The 18,032-nt window shown below is 45.5% G+C and overlaps 1 protein-coding gene across 5 annotated transcripts in view; it reads right to left on the bottom strand.

The window, feature by feature from the left end:
- The window catches only part of LOC118398379 (utrophin-like), a 176,033-nt gene that overhangs the window by 74,052 nt on the left and 83,949 nt on the right, over positions 1-18,032 (bottom strand). For all 5 annotated transcript variants that reach the window (XR_008071034.1, XR_008071033.1, XR_004828614.2 and 2 more), the window contains one exon: positions 6,897-6,957. Coding sequence is in view for 2 of the 5 variants with exons in the window: in XM_052470692.1 (XP_052326652.1) it covers positions 6,897-6,957 (61 nt within the window). In the remaining 3 variants the exon portion in view is untranslated. The remainder of the gene's footprint in view (positions 1-6,896; positions 6,958-18,032) is intronic.

The raw sequence follows: 18,032 nt of genomic DNA on the forward strand, positions 1-18,032 counted from the left end.
GAGCGAGAGTGAGAGAGAGAGAGTGAGAAAAGACAGGGTAGCTAGTGAAGTGCTGACAGTAGAACACAGGGGAGACTGTCTACAGAAGCCGTCAGCAGGTGTTCATCCCTATTCATCATGCTCTGAAATGGCTGACACTTTCACACCTTCCTCCACACACACACACATCTTGCATTGCAAATATCACTGGAGCACCACTCAGTGTCTTTTTTTAGCTGTCCTACACTAGTCAGGGCCTGATTCAATCACGGTCGATTGGATATTATTGTGTCCCAGTGAGAATTTGGACACCAAGCAGTCAGAAATGGACAGTTTGAGCATTTAGCCCCGGTTGTGGCATTAACATGTACACACACACATGCATGCACACGAGCACATGCACGCACACAACAAAACTCATGTCAACAGCAGTCGGAGTAATTACAATAAATGTTGCAATTCCAATAAGTGTCAAGGAGTCACATCAAAGAGAAGCCAGCCTTAGCCCCAAAGATGAAACACGGGGAGTTGACTGATCTGGCAACCCGCCCGTGTCTTGCCACGATGTATTCAGACCAAAGCAGCGGAGTGACAAACACAGAACGAAGGACACTGTCTCAATCAACAAATGGGCTACCCTAGCTGCCTACTACCTCCTCTGGATCTGGATTGGAAATTTCAGGACTGTCGTCATGGAATTAACCGACAAGAGTTGTCAGGTTCTAACTTTCCTCAATCATCCCTACCCTCTCCCTTTGCCATCCGTCTCCATTTATCCTCAGAAACTCCCAAGTTTAAGATTACCTGCAGTAACCTTAACAAGGACAAAGCTGTGACGTATGTACACATGTTAAAGCTTGAAGAATACAAGGATCACACAGATGTTCAGGTCCCAGAATGTGAAAGAGATGGTTTGGTACCAAGGACAGCGTTTTGGAATCGGTAGTCACTAGTTACCCCAGCAACAAAGTCATAATTATGGCTAAACCCCAACAATTTCTAAAATGCATCTTCATAAAATCTGATTTTAAACTTAACCCTCACCTTAGCCACACTGATAACCTTATACCTAACCTTAAAATAATATTACATATTATCATTTTTATGATATAGGCAATTTTGACATGGTGGTAACTAGTGACAATTCAAGAATCTCTCGGATTTGAAGAACAACACAGAGATGCATCTTCTTAAATAAGCAGTTAAGGTTGGCTGTTCTGAAGCTACTGCCTGAATCGACCAAAGGGGCTTGGAAGTGCCATATAGAATGCAACATTCATTATCAAACTCGGTTAGAGATTTAGTCTTTTCCATGTGTGCACCAATGTTTCCGAGTCAATTATATTCTACTTGTAATGCCTATTGGAATGTAACTGTTGTGTAATATCTGGTGCCAACATGCAAGATATAACAGCTTTGGGTAATGAGCTCAGACAGGAACTCAGTGTTGATGTGTTGAAGGTACCGAACTGTCTCATCGGTGTCCAACAAGACCTGCAACCAGAGGAGAAAATGGCAGATGTTTTATGTGCCCACAGCCAATTATGTTATTTTGCTCGCTTATTTGCTGTGTTTCTAACTTATTATTTTACTTATTTTGTACATAATGTTGCCGCTACCATCTCTTATGACCGAAAATAACTTCTAGACATCAGGACTGTGATTACTCACCACGGACTAGCCGAATCCACTTTTTCCTTTCGACGCGAAGGATTCGCTGCCTTCTGATACGGCTGCCTTCTGAGGCGGGAAAAGAGGGGCCGAAGGTTCGACTGCCTTCTGAGAATTCGCAGGTAATCAAATAAACCCCCACTCCCCTCCATTCTGCTAGCGAAAGTGCAATCTTTGGACAATAAAATAGACCAGGATAGAAGAGCAGCGTCTGGTAAAGACAAGGGGCGGCAGTCTATGTATTTTTATAAACAGCAGCTGGTGCACGATATCTAAGGAAGTACCGAGCTATTGCTGACCTGTATTAGAGTTTCTCATGATAAGCTGTAGACCACAGTACATACCGAGAGAGTATTCCGCCATAAGCAAAAAATAAAGAGCTCACCAAGAGGCGGCACTCCTAGTAGCCGGGGACGTTAATGCAGGGAAACTTAAATCTGTTTTACCAAATTTCTATCAGCATGTTAAATGTGCAACCAGAGGAAAAAGTACTCTGGACCACCTATACTCCACACACAGAGACACATACAAAGCTCTCCCTCGCCCTCCATTTGGCAAGTCTGACCATTTGGCAAGTCTGACCATTTTTCTATTTTCCTGATTCCTGTTTTCAAGCAAAAATTAAAGCAGGAAGCACCATTGTCTAGATCAATAAAAACAGTGGTCAGATGAAGCAGATGCGAAGCCACAGGATTGTTTTGCTCGCACAGAACGGAATATTTTCCGGGATTCCTCCGATGGCATTGAGGAGAACTCCACATCAGTTGTTGGCTTCATCAATAAGTGCATCGAAGATGTCGTCCCAACAGTGACCATGCGTACATACCTCAATCAGAAGCCATGGATTACAGATAGCAGGCTAGAGCTGCCAAAAGGCTAGAGCTACCACTTTCAAGGAGCTGGACTCTAACCCAGAAGCTTATAGGAAATCTCGCTATGCCTTCTGACGAACCGTCGAACAGGCAAAGTATCAATACAGGACGAAAATCGATTTGTAATACACCGGCTCTGACGCTCGTTGGATGTGGCAGGACTTGCAAACCAGACTATAAAGGGAAGCACAGTTGAGAGCTGTGATCACGCTCAGTGTGATCACGCTCTCCGCAGCCGATGTGAGTAAGACCTTTAAACAGGTCAATATTCACAAGGCCACAGGGCCAGATGGATTACCTGGACATGTACTGCGAGCATGCGCTGACCAACTGGCAAGTGCCTTTTCTGACATTTTCAACTTCTCCATGTCCGAGTCTGTAATACCAACATGTTTTAAGCAGACCACCATAGTCCCTGTGTCCAAGAACACTAAGGTAACCTGCCTAAAAATCTACCGACCCATAGCACTCACGTCTGTAGCCCTGAAGTGCCTTGAAAGACTGGTCATAGCTCACATCAACACCATCATCCCAAAAAACCATAGACACACTCCAATTTGTATACTGCCCCAAAAGATCCACAGATAATGCAATATCCATTGCACTCCACACTGCCCTTTCCCAACTGGACAAAAAGAACACCTATGTGAGAATGCTATTCATTGACTACAGCTCAGCGTTCAAGACTATTGTGCCCTCAAAGCTCATCAATAAGCTAAGTAACCTGGGACTAAACACCTCTATCTGCAACTTCAATCTGCAACCTGAAACTGCAATCGGGCCAACCCCAGGTGGTAAGGGTAGGTAACAAGATGATTGTGGACTACAAGAAAAGGAGGACCGAGCACACCTGAAGTGGCTGAAGTGGAGTCGGTTGAGAGCTTCAAGTTCCTTGGTGTCCACATCACCAACAAACTAACATGGTCCAAGCACACCAAGCCAGTCGTGAAGAGGGCACGACAAAATCTATTCCCCCTCAGGAAACTGAAAAGACTTGACATGGGTCCTCAGTACATCACCGGGCCAAGCGTCCTGCTATCGAGGACCTCTATACCAGGCGGTGTCAGAGGAAGGCCCTAGTCATAGATTGTTCTCTCTGCTACCACACGGCAAGCGGTGCCGGAGCGCTAAGTCTAGGTCCAAGAGGCTTCTAAACAGCTTCTACCCCCAAGCCATAAGACTCCTGAACATCTAGTCAAGTGGCTACCCAGACTATTTGCAGACTCTGTATCGGTACCCCCCTTTATAGTCTCGCTACTGTTATTTCACTGCTGCTCTTTAATTACTTGTTACTTTTATCTCTTATTCTTATCTGTATTTTCTTTAACTGCATTGTTGGTTAGGGGACTAATAACATTTTATTTAATTTTACTTGAATACCCAAGTCCAAGTCCAGAACAGAGGCTGGGAAACACACAGTATTAAATAGAGCCATGGCTACATGGAACTCTCTGCAACCCTAGGTAACTCAAACTAGCAATACAACCATATTCATGAACACATTACGGAACTACGGGACTGAGAAGAGAGACACAGACATTTGTTTCTATTTCATTTTTGCATTGCAGTATGTCCTGATATGTGACACGTGGTTGGTATACGACTGTGATATGTGGTTGTCTCACTTGGCTATCTTGAGATTAATGTACTGGCTGTGGGTCGCTCTGGATGGGAGCATCTGCTAAATTGTAATGTAAATGTAGTGGTATGTATATTGTGTATTTTATTTGTTGTGTTTTGATTCCTGTTTGGACCCCAGGATGAGTAGCCGCTGCCTTGGCAGCAGCTAATCGGGGATACTAATACATACTATTATTACTGAATCTTTCCTCAGCAGGGAGTGAATGAGTGAGTGATATAGATAGCAGCACATTTCCCCCGAAAACATCCTTAAATGACATATCTGTGTGAAGAGTGAACATCATTACAACGGGTCTCTGGGATGGAATACTACCTGAAACCTAGGAAACTCTACATTTATGTAACCAAAAAGCTACAGGAAAGTGTTGTTTACAAGAGTGTGTGGCCAAGCTGCAGCAGAGTAGTGTGAATAGAATGACAGAGGTGAGTCTGCTATTCTGCTTCTTCCTGGCTCCAGGTTGCCTCGGATACTGGGTGCATAATTACAGTGTTTAGAATCCTCTGCATAATGACTACTTCCCTTGGAATTTCCTGTTTAGCTTGGCTACTTCATCCACATCACAGACAAGAGAGAAGATGAAGGATGCATAAATGTCATACCCCCCCAAAACATGCTAACCTCCCCTGTTATTGGTATTGATGAGAGGTTAGCATGTCTTGGGAGTATGATCTTTGTGCCTCCTTTAACTTTCTGATTCATTATTCACAATTCATTCAGGATTATCTGTAACCATGGTGGCATCCAGAGTCATGCAGAAGTGTTCAGAAAAATATTATAATCTTACTTACAATAAAAGGGACTCCAAAATGACACTTATGATTTACCATTGAATTCTATTGCCCACAAAATAATCTGAAACACAACTAAAACTGCAAATATATCTAACAAGTGTATCTAACACTTTTCCTGCATCTTCTGTGACAGTCCTTGTGGTAGACTTATCTCCAACCAGAAGTACCTGCATTCTCGAATTGACATATTCCAAATACATTTTTCCTCTACTCCTACCCTAAAAATGTTATATATTTTTTCTCTCCTCTTCTCCTTTGCATTTAGAAAAATGCAAACCCATGCCACACATGTCCCGTAGAGTGTAATGTGAACCTTAAGATAGCTCTTATGTGGACAGAAGACAGCGGCAGTCCACTATTATACCCTGACAGTGTTCTGGACGTCTGAGCCCACTGAAATGCCAGAGGTCAGCTGGGGGTCAACTAGGATGACAGAGTGTGTTGAGGTGTCCGTGTGTAACCGTTTGATTTGCTAGTTTGTCGCTTCTCCCGTGGAGGGGAGGGACGGGGTTACGGCGTGGTTTAAACAGCGGTCATTGTGCAATCAGGCCGACGAGAAGTGGGATGAGAGAGGTGGGGGGCAAGAGCCAAATTAATGTGCCAAAGCCTGTAAGTGACCTTACAATTAGCCCTGTGAAGGCTGTGGCAGAGTTTTGAATTCACTCAGAAGATATTTGACAGATGTTTAATCACAGATGGCAATAACTGAGTGTTGCAGCTCCCGGTGGTGGCATTCATTTGAATGAGGTGAAAACCTTACAGCGTTTTGGATTTGAGGAAGGCTGTCAATAGGCTGATTTCTCGCCCTTTCTCCCCATCTTATAGGGTCACTCAGGATGAATATGAGTGGGGCTCAGCTAAACCCGTGGTGAAGTTGTTGTGCTATGTAATACAGAGTCAAGAATGGTACATATGGTAAAAAGTGTGTTTGTGTGTGTGTGTGGGGGGGGCAAAGGTTCAGTAGTCGGCCGCTTGAGGGCCAACACCTGTGATCACAGAGAGCTGTTGTTGATTCCAGAGTTCTAAGTCCGTCCTCTCTTCCCAGCCACTTGCTGCTTTCATCTCTGATGCTTTCCAGTGCAAAGCTCCAGGGCTAAACAAATTGCAGGTGTTCACAGGGATGCCTCCCTGTCTCACTCAGTATCTCTCACAACCTGTCTCTGTACCTCTACCTCCTTATCACCCCCTCTCCCTCTTTCATCCTCACTCCATCTCTCTCCGACTGTCATTTCCTATTAATCACTATTTTTCTCTTTCTACTCATATCCTTCTCTCTCAGTTTACTTATCTCTCAGTAGCCCTCATATCTCTATCCACTTTCTGTGTCCACCTGTCTCTGTCTCTTTCTCTGCATGTGTCGGTCTGAAAGCCATCCTGAGTGGCTATCAGCACAAGCCTCTCCCTCCCTCTCTACTTTTTTAATCGACCATGCTGCTAAGCCTGTCTGTGAATGTATTACAATGCGCACCTATCTTAAGCTGTGATACTGCTGCTACAGACCGACTGCAAAAGGGTCCATGAATACTTTGTCATTATCACAGGTATTATGCAAATCGGAAAGACCCCCCCGGCAAAATGAATGAGCAACAATTGACATTGCACTGCGAATCACTTCAAATTCAATATTATGCTTGTGGAAACATTCAAGAATTGAATCCAACCCTTAAAGTTTAATACTTAATTGGTGAAACTGCCCCGTCCGTTTGGGACGCTCCTCTCCCCTGTTTCTCCTCTCATAAACAAAACAAAAACTATAACAAAGGTGCTGGGGGCGAACAGTGGCGCTGTTTCCCCAAATGAGGATTCGATCTTTAAAGGAAACTTCAGAGCATTAATAGAATCACGCACTCACAAGTCAAATGAGTTACCATAAAATAAGCATAAAGACAAATGATTCTTATAGCATGCAAAAGCAGCATATTTTCAGAAAGTGTTACTCACTTGATGTAGTACGGAACCTTATTCTGAGAGAGCGCCCTCTGCCACGGGAGCTGCACAGAGGCTGTTGAGAAAAAGGAGGAAGATACACCACGTGAATATAAAAACATGCAATATTTGCAGCACAAACCTTTCGAGCCGCACGCATGCTTTTTAGTCTTTCACAGCCGCACGCTTCTGCAAATATCCGCTAATGGTTCCATAATGTAATTGGCTTGTTGTACAAATGCGATTCCCACTATGCATGAAATTGAAAAAATGATGGGTATAACTTTTGGTCAGTGGAAGTAAGTTAAGACGGCCGTATCTTGTAAAAATGTACTGCGTCATCTAAATAACCGGTTAATGTGTTCTAACGGCATGTTATTGTTAGACAACACAGATAAAGGGCAGAACAAAACTGAGAGAAGGAAAGTGGATGAATTTGCTGAACTTCAAAGCCAAAACACAACCATCATGAAGTGCTTTGAGAGACGAGTCAAGAATCATATCACCTCCACCTTACCTGATACCCTAGACCCACTCCAATTTGCTTAACCGCCCCAACAGGTCCACAGACGACAATCACCATCACACTGCACACTGCCCTATCCCATCTGGACAAGAGGGATACCTATGTAAGAATGCTGTTCATTGACTACAGCAATGAACAGCTGTTCATTCGTGTTGCTCGGAACCCTGGGTCTCGACCCCACCCTGTGCAACTGGGTCCTGGACTTTCTGACTGGCCGCCCCCGGGTGGTGAGGGTAGGAAACAACATCTCCACCACGCTGATCCTCAACACTAGGGCCCCACAAGGGTGCGTTCTCAATCATCAAGTTTGCAGATGACACTATAGAGGTAGGCTTGATTACCACCAACGACGAGACAGCCTACAGGGAGGAGGTGAGGGCCCTCGGAGTGTGGTGTCAGGAAAATAACCTGTCACTCAACGTCAACAAAACAAAGGAGATGATTGTGGACTTCAGGAAACAGCAGAGGGAGCATCCCCCCATCAACATCAACGGGACAGTAGTGGAGAAGTTGGAAAGTTTTAAGTTCCTTGCCGTACACATCACGGACAAACTGAAATGGTCCACCCACACAGACAGTGTGGTGAAGAAGGCGAACAGTGCCTCTTCAACCTCAGGAGGCTGAAGAAATGTGGCTTGTCACCTAAAACACAAACGTTTACAGATGCACAATCGAGAGCATCCTGTCGGGCTGTATCACCGCCTGGTATGGCATCTACAGCATGGCTCTCCAGAGAGTAGTGCGGTCTGCACAGCGCATCACCGGGGGCAAACTACCTGCCCTCCAGGACACCTACAGCGCACAATGTAACAGGAAGCCATAAAGATCATCAAGGACAACAACCACCTGAGCCACTGCCTGTTCAACCCACTATCATCCAGAAGGCGAGGTCAGCACAGGTGCATCAAAGCTGGGTCTGAGAGACTGAAAAACAGCTTCTATCTCAAGGCCATCAGACTGTTAACCTGTTGAATCTAGGGGACATTGTTTTGGGGGGGGATAACGTTCCCAAAGTAAACGGGCAATTTTTCAGGACCAGAAAATAGAATATGCATATAATTGACAGCTTAGGATAGCAAAAACTCTAAAATGTTCAAAACTGTAACGATATTGTTTGTGAGTATAACATAACTGATATTGCAGGCAAAAGAATGAGAAAAATCCAATCAGGAACGCAGCGGTTTCTAAATAAGAGTCCCTTCCTATGCTTCCCTATTGAGCAGTGAATGGGATATCAACGAGATTCCTTTTTCTATGGCTTCCTTAATGTGTCTAGTATTACAAGACATAGTTTCAGGCTTTTATTTTGAAAAATGAGCGTGTACAACAACATTGCGTCAGTGTCCACCTGATGGCTCTTTGTGTATTTCTCGCGCAAAAGACAGAGGTAGCCATTTTTCCACCCGGTCTTACTGAAAAAAGCTCTGTCCCGGTTGATATATTATCGAATACATATTTGAAAAACACCTTGAGGGTTGATTTTAAACAACGTTTGCCATGTTTCTGTCGATATTATGGAGCTAATTTTGAATATTTTTTGGCTTTGTCGTTTTCTCGCCCAAATGTGAAGAACTAACAGAGTTATTTTTGGCTACAAAAATAATTTTTCTGTAAAAAAGGAATATTTGCAATCTAACTGGGAGTCTCGTGAGTGAAAACATCCGAAGCTCATCAAAGGCAAACGATTTAATTTGTTTGTTTTTCTGGTTTTCGAGACCAGATTGCATACTGCTGGCTAGGCATAATGCTATGCTATGCTAGGCTATCGATAAACTTACACAAATGCTTGTCTTGCTTTGGCTGTAAAATCATCTTTTCTAAATCTGAGATTACAGGGTGATTAACAAAAGGCTAAACTGTGTTTGAATATATTTCACTTGTGATTTCAATTATCCCGGATCCAGGATGGGTAGATCCAAAATTAACCAGCCATCACTAACATAGAGTGGCTGCTGCCAACATACAGACTCAAAACTCTTCAATATATATACACTTTAATATATTCAATAAACGGAATTAGTAAAGATATCACTAGTCACTTTAAATAACGCCACTTTAAAAATGTCTACATATCCTACATACTCATCTCATATGTACTGTATAGGGGAGGTAATCAGGAAGGTGATGAAGTCCAGATGAGTATCATGATGACGGGCAGGTGTGCGTAATGATGAATCCCAGGACTGCTGGTTAGTATACCAGCGATGTCGAATGCAGTACCCCCCCCTCTGGCCGCAGGACGACGCCGACCAGAGGGACAACCCCGAGGACGAGGAGCGGGCGGCGAAGGTGGAATTCACAGATGATGTTGGGATCCAGAATGTCCTCTACCGGAACCCAACACTGCTCCTCTTGGCCATACCCCTCCCAGTCCACCAGATACTGGAGCCGACCCTCACAACGTCGAGCATCCAGTAGGGATCTGATGGCATAGTCCGGACTCCCCTCAATATCCAGGGGGGTGGAGGGGTGTCATGGGGGAAAGCATTAGCTAGGGGACCAGGAACCACCAGCCTGAGAAGTGAGATTTTAAATGAAGGTGAGCTACATTTGTCACTCGGAACCTGTAATCTATACGTCACTTTGTTGATCCTCCGGAGAACCTTGAACATCCTACAAACCCGCTGCTCAGTTTCTTGCAGGGCGGGCAGAGTGCGAGGAGGCCTGGTAGACAGCCAGACACGATCCCCAGGGTGGAACACAGGGGTCTCAATGCGGTGGCCTGCTCCTTTTGACAGTGGAGTCTCATGTGAGTGTCGCTCCACATTTCTGCACGCCGGAATCACTCATCAACCGCAAGAGTGTTGGTCTTGGTCCATGGAGCCAGGGCTGGCTGAAAACCCAGAACACACTGGAAGTGGGTCAACCCAGTGGAGGAGTGACGTAGCAAATTCTGGGCATATTCTGCCCATGGAGGGAGAAGGAATCGAGCCCACTCTCCCTGCCGGGCCTGACAGTGACTCCTCAGGAACCTCCCCAGCTCCTGGTTCCTCCTCTCTACCTGTCTGTTGGACTGAGGCCGGTAGCCGTAAGTGAGGCTGACCATGACCCGTGAGCTTCTCCATAAAGGCTCTCTGTCCTCCGGAAGGACATAATGCCGGAAGATCTGCTGGAATAGTGCCTCAGTGACCCGGAGAACAGTAGGGAGACCAGAAAGAGGAATTAAACCACAGGATTTTGAAAATGTATCCACAACAACCAAAATGGTGGTGAAACCGTCCGAGGGGGGAAGATCAGTAACAGAGTCAATAGATAGATTGGACCAAGAACGCTAAGGCACAGGAAGGGCTTTCCCTGCTGCAGTGTTCCAGGGGGATTTGGTTTGGGCACGTATGGAACAGGAATGTACGTAACATCTTGCGCCAAGGTGGGCCACCAGTATTTCTCAGATATGGATTGGATAGTGCGAGAAAAACCTGGATGTCCAGCGACGACAGCTGTGTGTGCCCAGGTCAGCAGCCCGTCCCTTATCCGCATAGAAACGTAGATGCACTCGGCAGGACAGTTGGTGGGTGCGGGCTCCCTCTCCAGAGCCTGGTGGATGTCCAGATCTATGTCCCAGACCACATGGGCTACGACTCGAGAGGATGGGATTATAGATGCGTTCTGGACAGGACCCTCTCCCGAATCATAGAGACGGTACAAGACATTGGCCTTGGTGTTCTTTGAACCTGGCTGATATGCCAGCGTGAAGTCGGACCTTGTCAGGAAAAGGGCCCGCCTTGCTTGGCGAGGATTCAGCCTCCTCGATTTCCGTATGTACTCCAGTTTCCGATGGTCAGTGAGGATGACAAATGGTTCCTTGGTGCCTTCCAGCCAGTGCCTCCACTCCTCTACTGCCAACTTCACTGCCAGGAGCTCCGGATCCCAAACCCCAAAAACCGTTGTGGAACCACAGGGGAAGGGGAAGCAGGTCCTTCAGCATTCGGGTAACCAGTCTGTGATTCTCATCCTCGACCATGAGATCAGGTGGGGTTATGACATTGAATCCAAGGGAAGAAGGGGATATTCTCCTGATCAATTGACTCCACGGTGAGCGTGAGTGGTTGGGTGATGTGTGTAATTGTTCCGGATCCTAGTGCCCGACTATCTAGGGCTTGAACCGGGAAAGGAGAGGAGAGCGAGTATGAGATGTTAAGAGCGGAGGCATGGGTCTCGTCAAGAAAGTTCCCCATGGTACCACTAAAGCTGTAGACACAGTACATGAGGGACAGTCAAATAGTGTGGAACACCAAAAAGAGTTTAGCAGAGAGTGATGAAGATGGAATACTCACTCCTGCCCCAGGAGGTGGAAGATCAAGTGACCGTCTCTCTGCTCTTGAGGATCCTGGATTAGGAAGTGCCGGACACCGCTAGAGCTGGTGGCCCCCTTGACCACAATACAGACAGAGCCTCTGCTGTCTCCGTCTGTGTCGCTCCACCGTGGGGAGACGTGCGACTCCTACCACCATGGGTTCAGGCTCTGATACAGAGGGAGAGAAGAATTGAGAGTACCGACGTTCCCGAAGTAGGTTATCCAGATGGATGGTCATCGCAATGAGTGCGTCCAAGGAGAACTTGTCATTTCGACAGGCCAGTTATGTCTGGACCTCCTCGTGCAGACATCTTCTGGATGCTGCTATTGTCCAGAAGGTGAGTGCCTACTTGGCAGCAGTCTGGTCACCCTGCCGTAATTGGAATGGTCTCAAACCCCCTCTCTGCCCTCAAGGGGGATGATCGAAGAAACATTTAAACAGAGCCATGAACCCCTCATAAGAATCTAGCTCCTCCGCCAGACTGCCACAGCCCATTTCAACACCCGCCCAGTCAGCAGAAAAATAACCGTGGCAACCTTGGACCTGTCGGTGGTGGGAGCTCCCATCTGGTGTGTAAAGTAGCGGGAGCACTGAAGTAGCAAGCCACAGCATTTAGATGTGGCCTTCATATTTATCAGGGCGGGACAAACAGGCGTAGCTGACCTGAGCGGGTTGCTGAATGGGCTGTTGTGCTGACTCGCTGGGTCGACTGGTTGTAGAGTATCATCCGCTAGTTAACGAAAACGCCTCCCGGGTATGTTCGAGACGTTGCACACTGCGAAGAACCTCTTCCATAGCTGTACCCAGTTGTGCCAGCTGGTCATGTTGTTGACTTAGAAGGTATCCCTGCTCGTCGACTATCTGGAGATATTCTGTTTTCCTGCTGCTTCCATTGTTTGAGTCAGTATTCTGTAACGGAGATGCTGAGAGTCGAGAAGCAGGTGAAACATTTAATAAAACAAGAAACATGAACTGAGATAACATAACAGTAGCGTTATATCAGTATGTGTACGCTTAAACACAGGAACAATACTGACTGAGGAAAGAACCAAAGGGAGGGACAGATATAGGGGAGGTAATCAGCAAGGCGATAGAGTCCAGGTGAGTATCATGGTGAATTGCTGGTGCGTGTAAGGAATGATGCCAGGTGTGCATAATGATGGATCACAGGACCTGTGGTTAGTATAACGGTGACGTTGAATGCCGGAGGGGAGGTGCGGGAGTAGACGTGAGGGTGAATGCATATCCAATATGAGTGTGTGCATGCATTGAGTTATTGAGCTTGTTTTGGCTGATTTCAAGGGGCTTCATATGACAACCAATCTTTTTTCCCTTCCATTTGTACTGATCTTTAACCAGTAATGACGACATTCCAGTGGGAAGAAGGGGGTGGCCCTTTGGAGTCTATGGTTGGAGCCCTATTCACACACAGTCAGTTCGCTAAGGCAATAGACACATCTTTGGGAGCGAGGTAAGAGAGAGACCGATTAAGTTGATGAATAAAGTTTGGGTGGCAATCAGCTTTGAAATCAGCATATTTAGCATTATGGTTTGCATGTTAGCTGCCTTCAGCTGTAAGCTAGCAAGGAAAGAGAAAAAATGTTAGCGAACAGTCATTAATAACAGTTTCAACATTTTTACATTGTGTGTTGCATTATTCAAGTGTGTTGACTTCTGTGCAGCATGACAGAGCTAACATAATGCTGCAGCCCAGACTCCCAGTGCAAGCTAAGCGGAGCAGGCACGGTGCACTCACGTTAAAAAGGGGGACATCGGCTGCGCTGATAGACAGACTTGATCCGTGAGACACATTTGACAGAAGTACCAAAAGTAAAACTAAATCTAGTACCGGGCACTTTTTCACGTTCTAGTATCGAAGTACAGAGGTTCAGAATACCAACACTAATCAGGAGAGATTATAATAAGAATAAAATAAAGAACAGAGTAGCAGCAGCATATGATGATTGTGAAAGTGTGGTGTGTATGTGTGTTGTCGGTATGTGTGTGTATTTGTGTGTGTTTGTGCGAGAGTGTCGGTGTAATGTGTGTGAGTGAGTGTATATATTGTGTATATACAGTCTTCCAAGTGTGCATAGTCAGTGCAAGATAGGGTCATTGCAGATAGTCTGGGTAACAATTTTATTAACTATTTAGCAGTCTTATGTTTATTTAGCAGTCTTGTGGCTTGGCGGTAGAAGTTGTCCTGGAGCCTGTTGGTCCAAGAGCCGATGCTCTGGTACTGATTGCTGGAAGGTAGCAGAGTGAACAGTATGTCTATGGCTTGGGTGGCTGAAGACTTTGGCAATTTCTTGGACCTTCCTCTGATATAGAGGTCCTGGATGGCAGGGAGCTCAGCCTAGTGATGTACTGGGCTGTCTATACCACCCTCTGTAATGATTTACTGTTGAGGGCAGTGCATTTGCCATACCAAGTGGTGATGCAGGCAGTCAATATGCTCTTAATGGTGAAGCTGTTAAAGCTTTTGAGGATCTGAGGACCCATGCACAATCAGCTCCTTGGTCCTACTGATGTTGACAAAGCTGTTGTACTGACATCACACTTTCAAGGCTCTGATCTCCTCCCTGTAGACTGTCTCATCGCCGTTGTGTCGTCAGCAAACTTGTTGATGGTGTTGGAGTCGTGCGTGGCCATGCAGTCGTGGGTCAACAGCAGTACAGGAGGGGACTAAGCACACACCCCTGAGGGGCACCCGTGTTGAGGGTCAGTGCGGCGGAGGTGTTGTTGCCTATCCTCACTACCTGGGGCCGACCCATCAGGATGTTCAGGATCTAGTTGCAGAGGAAGATGTTAAGTCCAAGGGTCCTGAGCTTGGTGATAAGCTTGGAGGGGACTATGGTGTGGAACACTGAGGTGTAGTCTATGAACAGAATTCTCACAGTTATTTCCCCTCTTGTCCAGGTGAAAGAGAGCAGTGCGAAGTGCAATTGAGATTGCGTGATCTGTTGGGGCGGTATGCAAATTGGAGTAGGTCCAGGCTGTCTGGGATGATGGCTTTGATGACTGTCATGACCAGCCTTTTAAAGCACTTTATAAATACAGATGTCAGTGCAAGGAGAATATAGCCATTTTGGCAGGTTGAGTTCTTGGGAACAGGGTCAATGGTCTTCAGCTTGAAACATCTTGGGATTACAGACTGGGACAAGGAAAGATTCATAATGTCCGTGAAGACACTTTCCAGCTGGTCTGCACATACTCTAAGAATGCACTCTGGTATTCCATCTGGCCCGGCGGCCTTTTAACCTGTTTAAAGGTTTTACTCACATCGGCCACGGAGAGTGAGATCACACAGTCAACTGGAACAACAGGAGCTTTCATGCAAGACACTGTTGTATAATCTGTGTTTTTCGGTTTGGTTAAATTTGTATGGTCACTCTGGAGACTACATGATGAAGCCTGTGACTGATATGGTAAACTCCTAATGCTATCGGATGAATCATGGAACAGATCGCTGTCTGTACTAGCAAAACAGTCTTGTAGCCTCACATCTGCTTCATCAGATCACTTCCAGTTTGAGCTTTCGTTTTTTTTAAATGGGAAGCAGCAGGATAGAGTCATGGTCGGATTTGTCGAAGGGAGGGCGATGGAGGGCCTTCTATGCGTTGTTTTGGGTAGAATAAAAGTGGTATAGCATTTTGACGCCCCTTATGGTGCAAGCGACATGTTAGTAGAAGTGAGGTAGAACGTTTTTAAGTCTCCCCGAGTTAAAGTTTCCTCCTAAAAGATGCCCCTGGGTGTGTGGTCTTTTGTTTGTTTATGGCCCCATAAAGTATTGTTGGCTTCTGGTGGGATGTAGACAGCTGTGATATTTTGGATGAGAACTCTCTTGTTAATTAAAAAGGTCTACAGCTTACCATGGGGCATTCTATGTCTGAGTTTCCTTCGCACTGGAAGAGGTGCACCAGTTGTTGTTTATGAAGGGGCAGACCAGTCCCCCTTCACCTTGTGTTGCTAGCCTGACCACTAAATTATTCTGTCATAATTTAAGTAATTTGTTGTAACGAGAGGTACTAGGGGTGTTGTACAAAAAGTTATCAGCGATTGGATTGTCTAACCAATCAGAGTATCATAGCAAATGGCGAATTTTATAGCTGCCACTTTACCCATGTGTGTTCTGACTCTGGCCTGAACCATCCGTTTCTGGACCAATCAGACAGCCCCTAATGTTTTCGCATTCAGTGAAGGGGATGTACTCAGATCCAAACTGTCGTCTGTGGGCGTGGCGTAGCATTTGGTCGGAGCAAGGAGTCTGGGTATCCAGGCAATAATAATGCAGCTTTTCAAGTCTCTCTGATAGGAGACTCTGGAACGAAGCTCATCCATCGTATTCTCGAGTGACTGGACATTTGCCAATAAAACAGAGGGGAGTGCCAGTCGATTTTCTCTTCATCTCAATCTCACCAGGACTCCAGCCTGTCTGCCACGTCTACAACTGCAGTGTTTTGGTAGCCCATGAAATAAAGGAATAGGGTCTGGTATAAACAAGGGTACAGCTGTCAGAGTCGGGTTTGAAGTTGAAATTGAGGTTAGTAGCTGTCGATCTAACGTCAAAAAGTGATTGGCGGTATTGTGTGATAATAGTAAGAACTTTAAAACTTCATAAACTCAAAAAAATGTGCTAAAGTTGGGTTGAAACTTGTAAAGTTTCGACCTTCTCTGTCGGTTACTATGAGAAGGAACGGTAGATTCTGTCTATGAGAGATGAAAGGGGAGCCAGAATGGCATCTTCTAACACTTCTGTATAATTTGGAGTAAATGGGGATGGAAGGAGATGATGAGGGGGAGGTGTGTGACTTTTTCTGTCATTAATGATCCCTCCCTCCCTCCCTCCCTTGTTAATGACCACTGGTCTGAAAGGAAAGTGAGTCAGAGGAGAGTTGTAATTAAGCCTTGAATGATTCAAGAGTGAAGAACCTTGCCTCCTGTAAAACAACCTGCTTGAGTGTGTGTTTGTGTGTGGGTGCGTGTGTGTAGGAGGCAAGGGACGAGGGCAACCCTGACAAAACGTACAACAGCAACAACCAAACATAATGGATAGGCTACCTCCTAGACATTCATAGGCTGAATCGATAAACATCAAGGGAAGTCATTGGAACGCGAGGTCAGTACAGGTGCATCAAAGCTGGAACCGAGTGACTGAAAAACAGCTTTGATCTCAAGGCCATCAGACTGTTAAATAGCCATCACAAGTCAGCTACCACCCATTTACTCAATCCTACACCTTTTATTTATTTTTTATTTCACCTTTATTTAACCAGGTAGGCAAGTTGAGAACAAGTTCTCATTTACAATTGCGACCTGGCCAAGATAAAGCAAAGCAGTTCGACAGATACAACGACACAGAGTTACACATGGAGTAAAACAAACATACAGTCAATAATACAGTATAAACAAGTCTATATACAATGTGAGCAAATGAGGTGAGAAGGGAGGTAAAGGCAAAAAAGGCCATGGTGGCAAAGTAAATACATTATAGCAAGTAAAACACTGGAATGGTAGTTTTGCAATGGAAGAATGTGCAAAGTAGAAATAAAAATAATGGGGTGCAAAGGAGCAAAATAAATTAATTAATTAAATACAGTTGGGAAAGAGGTAGTTGTTTGGGCTAAATTATAGGTGGGCTATGTACAGGTGCAGTAATCTGTGAGCTGCTCTGACAGTTGGCGCTTAAAGCTAGTGAGGGAGATAAGTGTTTCCAGTTTCAGAGATTTTTGTCGTTCGTTCCAGTCATTGGCAGCAGAGAACTGGAAGGAGAGGCGGCCAAAGAAAGAATTGGTTTTGGGGGTGACTAGAGAGATATTCCTGCTGGAGCGTGTGCAACAGGTGGGAGATGCTATGGTGACCAGCGAGCTGAGATAAGGGGGGACTTTACCTAGCAGGGTCTTGTAGATGACATGGAGCCAGTGGGTTTGGCAACGAGTATGAAGCGAGGGCCAGCCAACGAGAGCGTACAGGTCACAATGGTGGGTAGTATATGGGGCTTTGGTGACAAAACGGATTGCACTGTGATAGACTGCATCCAATTTGTTGAGTAGGGTATTGGAGGCTATTTTGTAAATGACATCGCCAAAGTCGAGGATTGGTAGGATGGTCAGTTTTACAAGGGTACGTTTGGCAGCATGAGTGAAGGATGCTTTGTTTGTGAAATAGGAAGCCAATTCTAGATTTAACTTTGGATTGGAGATGTTTGATATGGGTCTGGAAGGAGAGTTTACAGTCTAACCAGACACCTAAGTATTTGTAGTTGTCCACGTATTCTAAGTCAGAGCCGTCCAGAGTAGTGATGTTGGACAGGCGGGTAGGTGCAGGTAG

Source organism: Oncorhynchus keta, chromosome 19 (genome assembly GCF_023373465.1).
Source record: "Oncorhynchus keta strain PuntledgeMale-10-30-2019 chromosome 19, Oket_V2, whole genome shotgun sequence".
Classification (NCBI taxonomy): domain Eukaryota; kingdom Metazoa; phylum Chordata; class Actinopteri; order Salmoniformes; family Salmonidae; genus Oncorhynchus; species Oncorhynchus keta.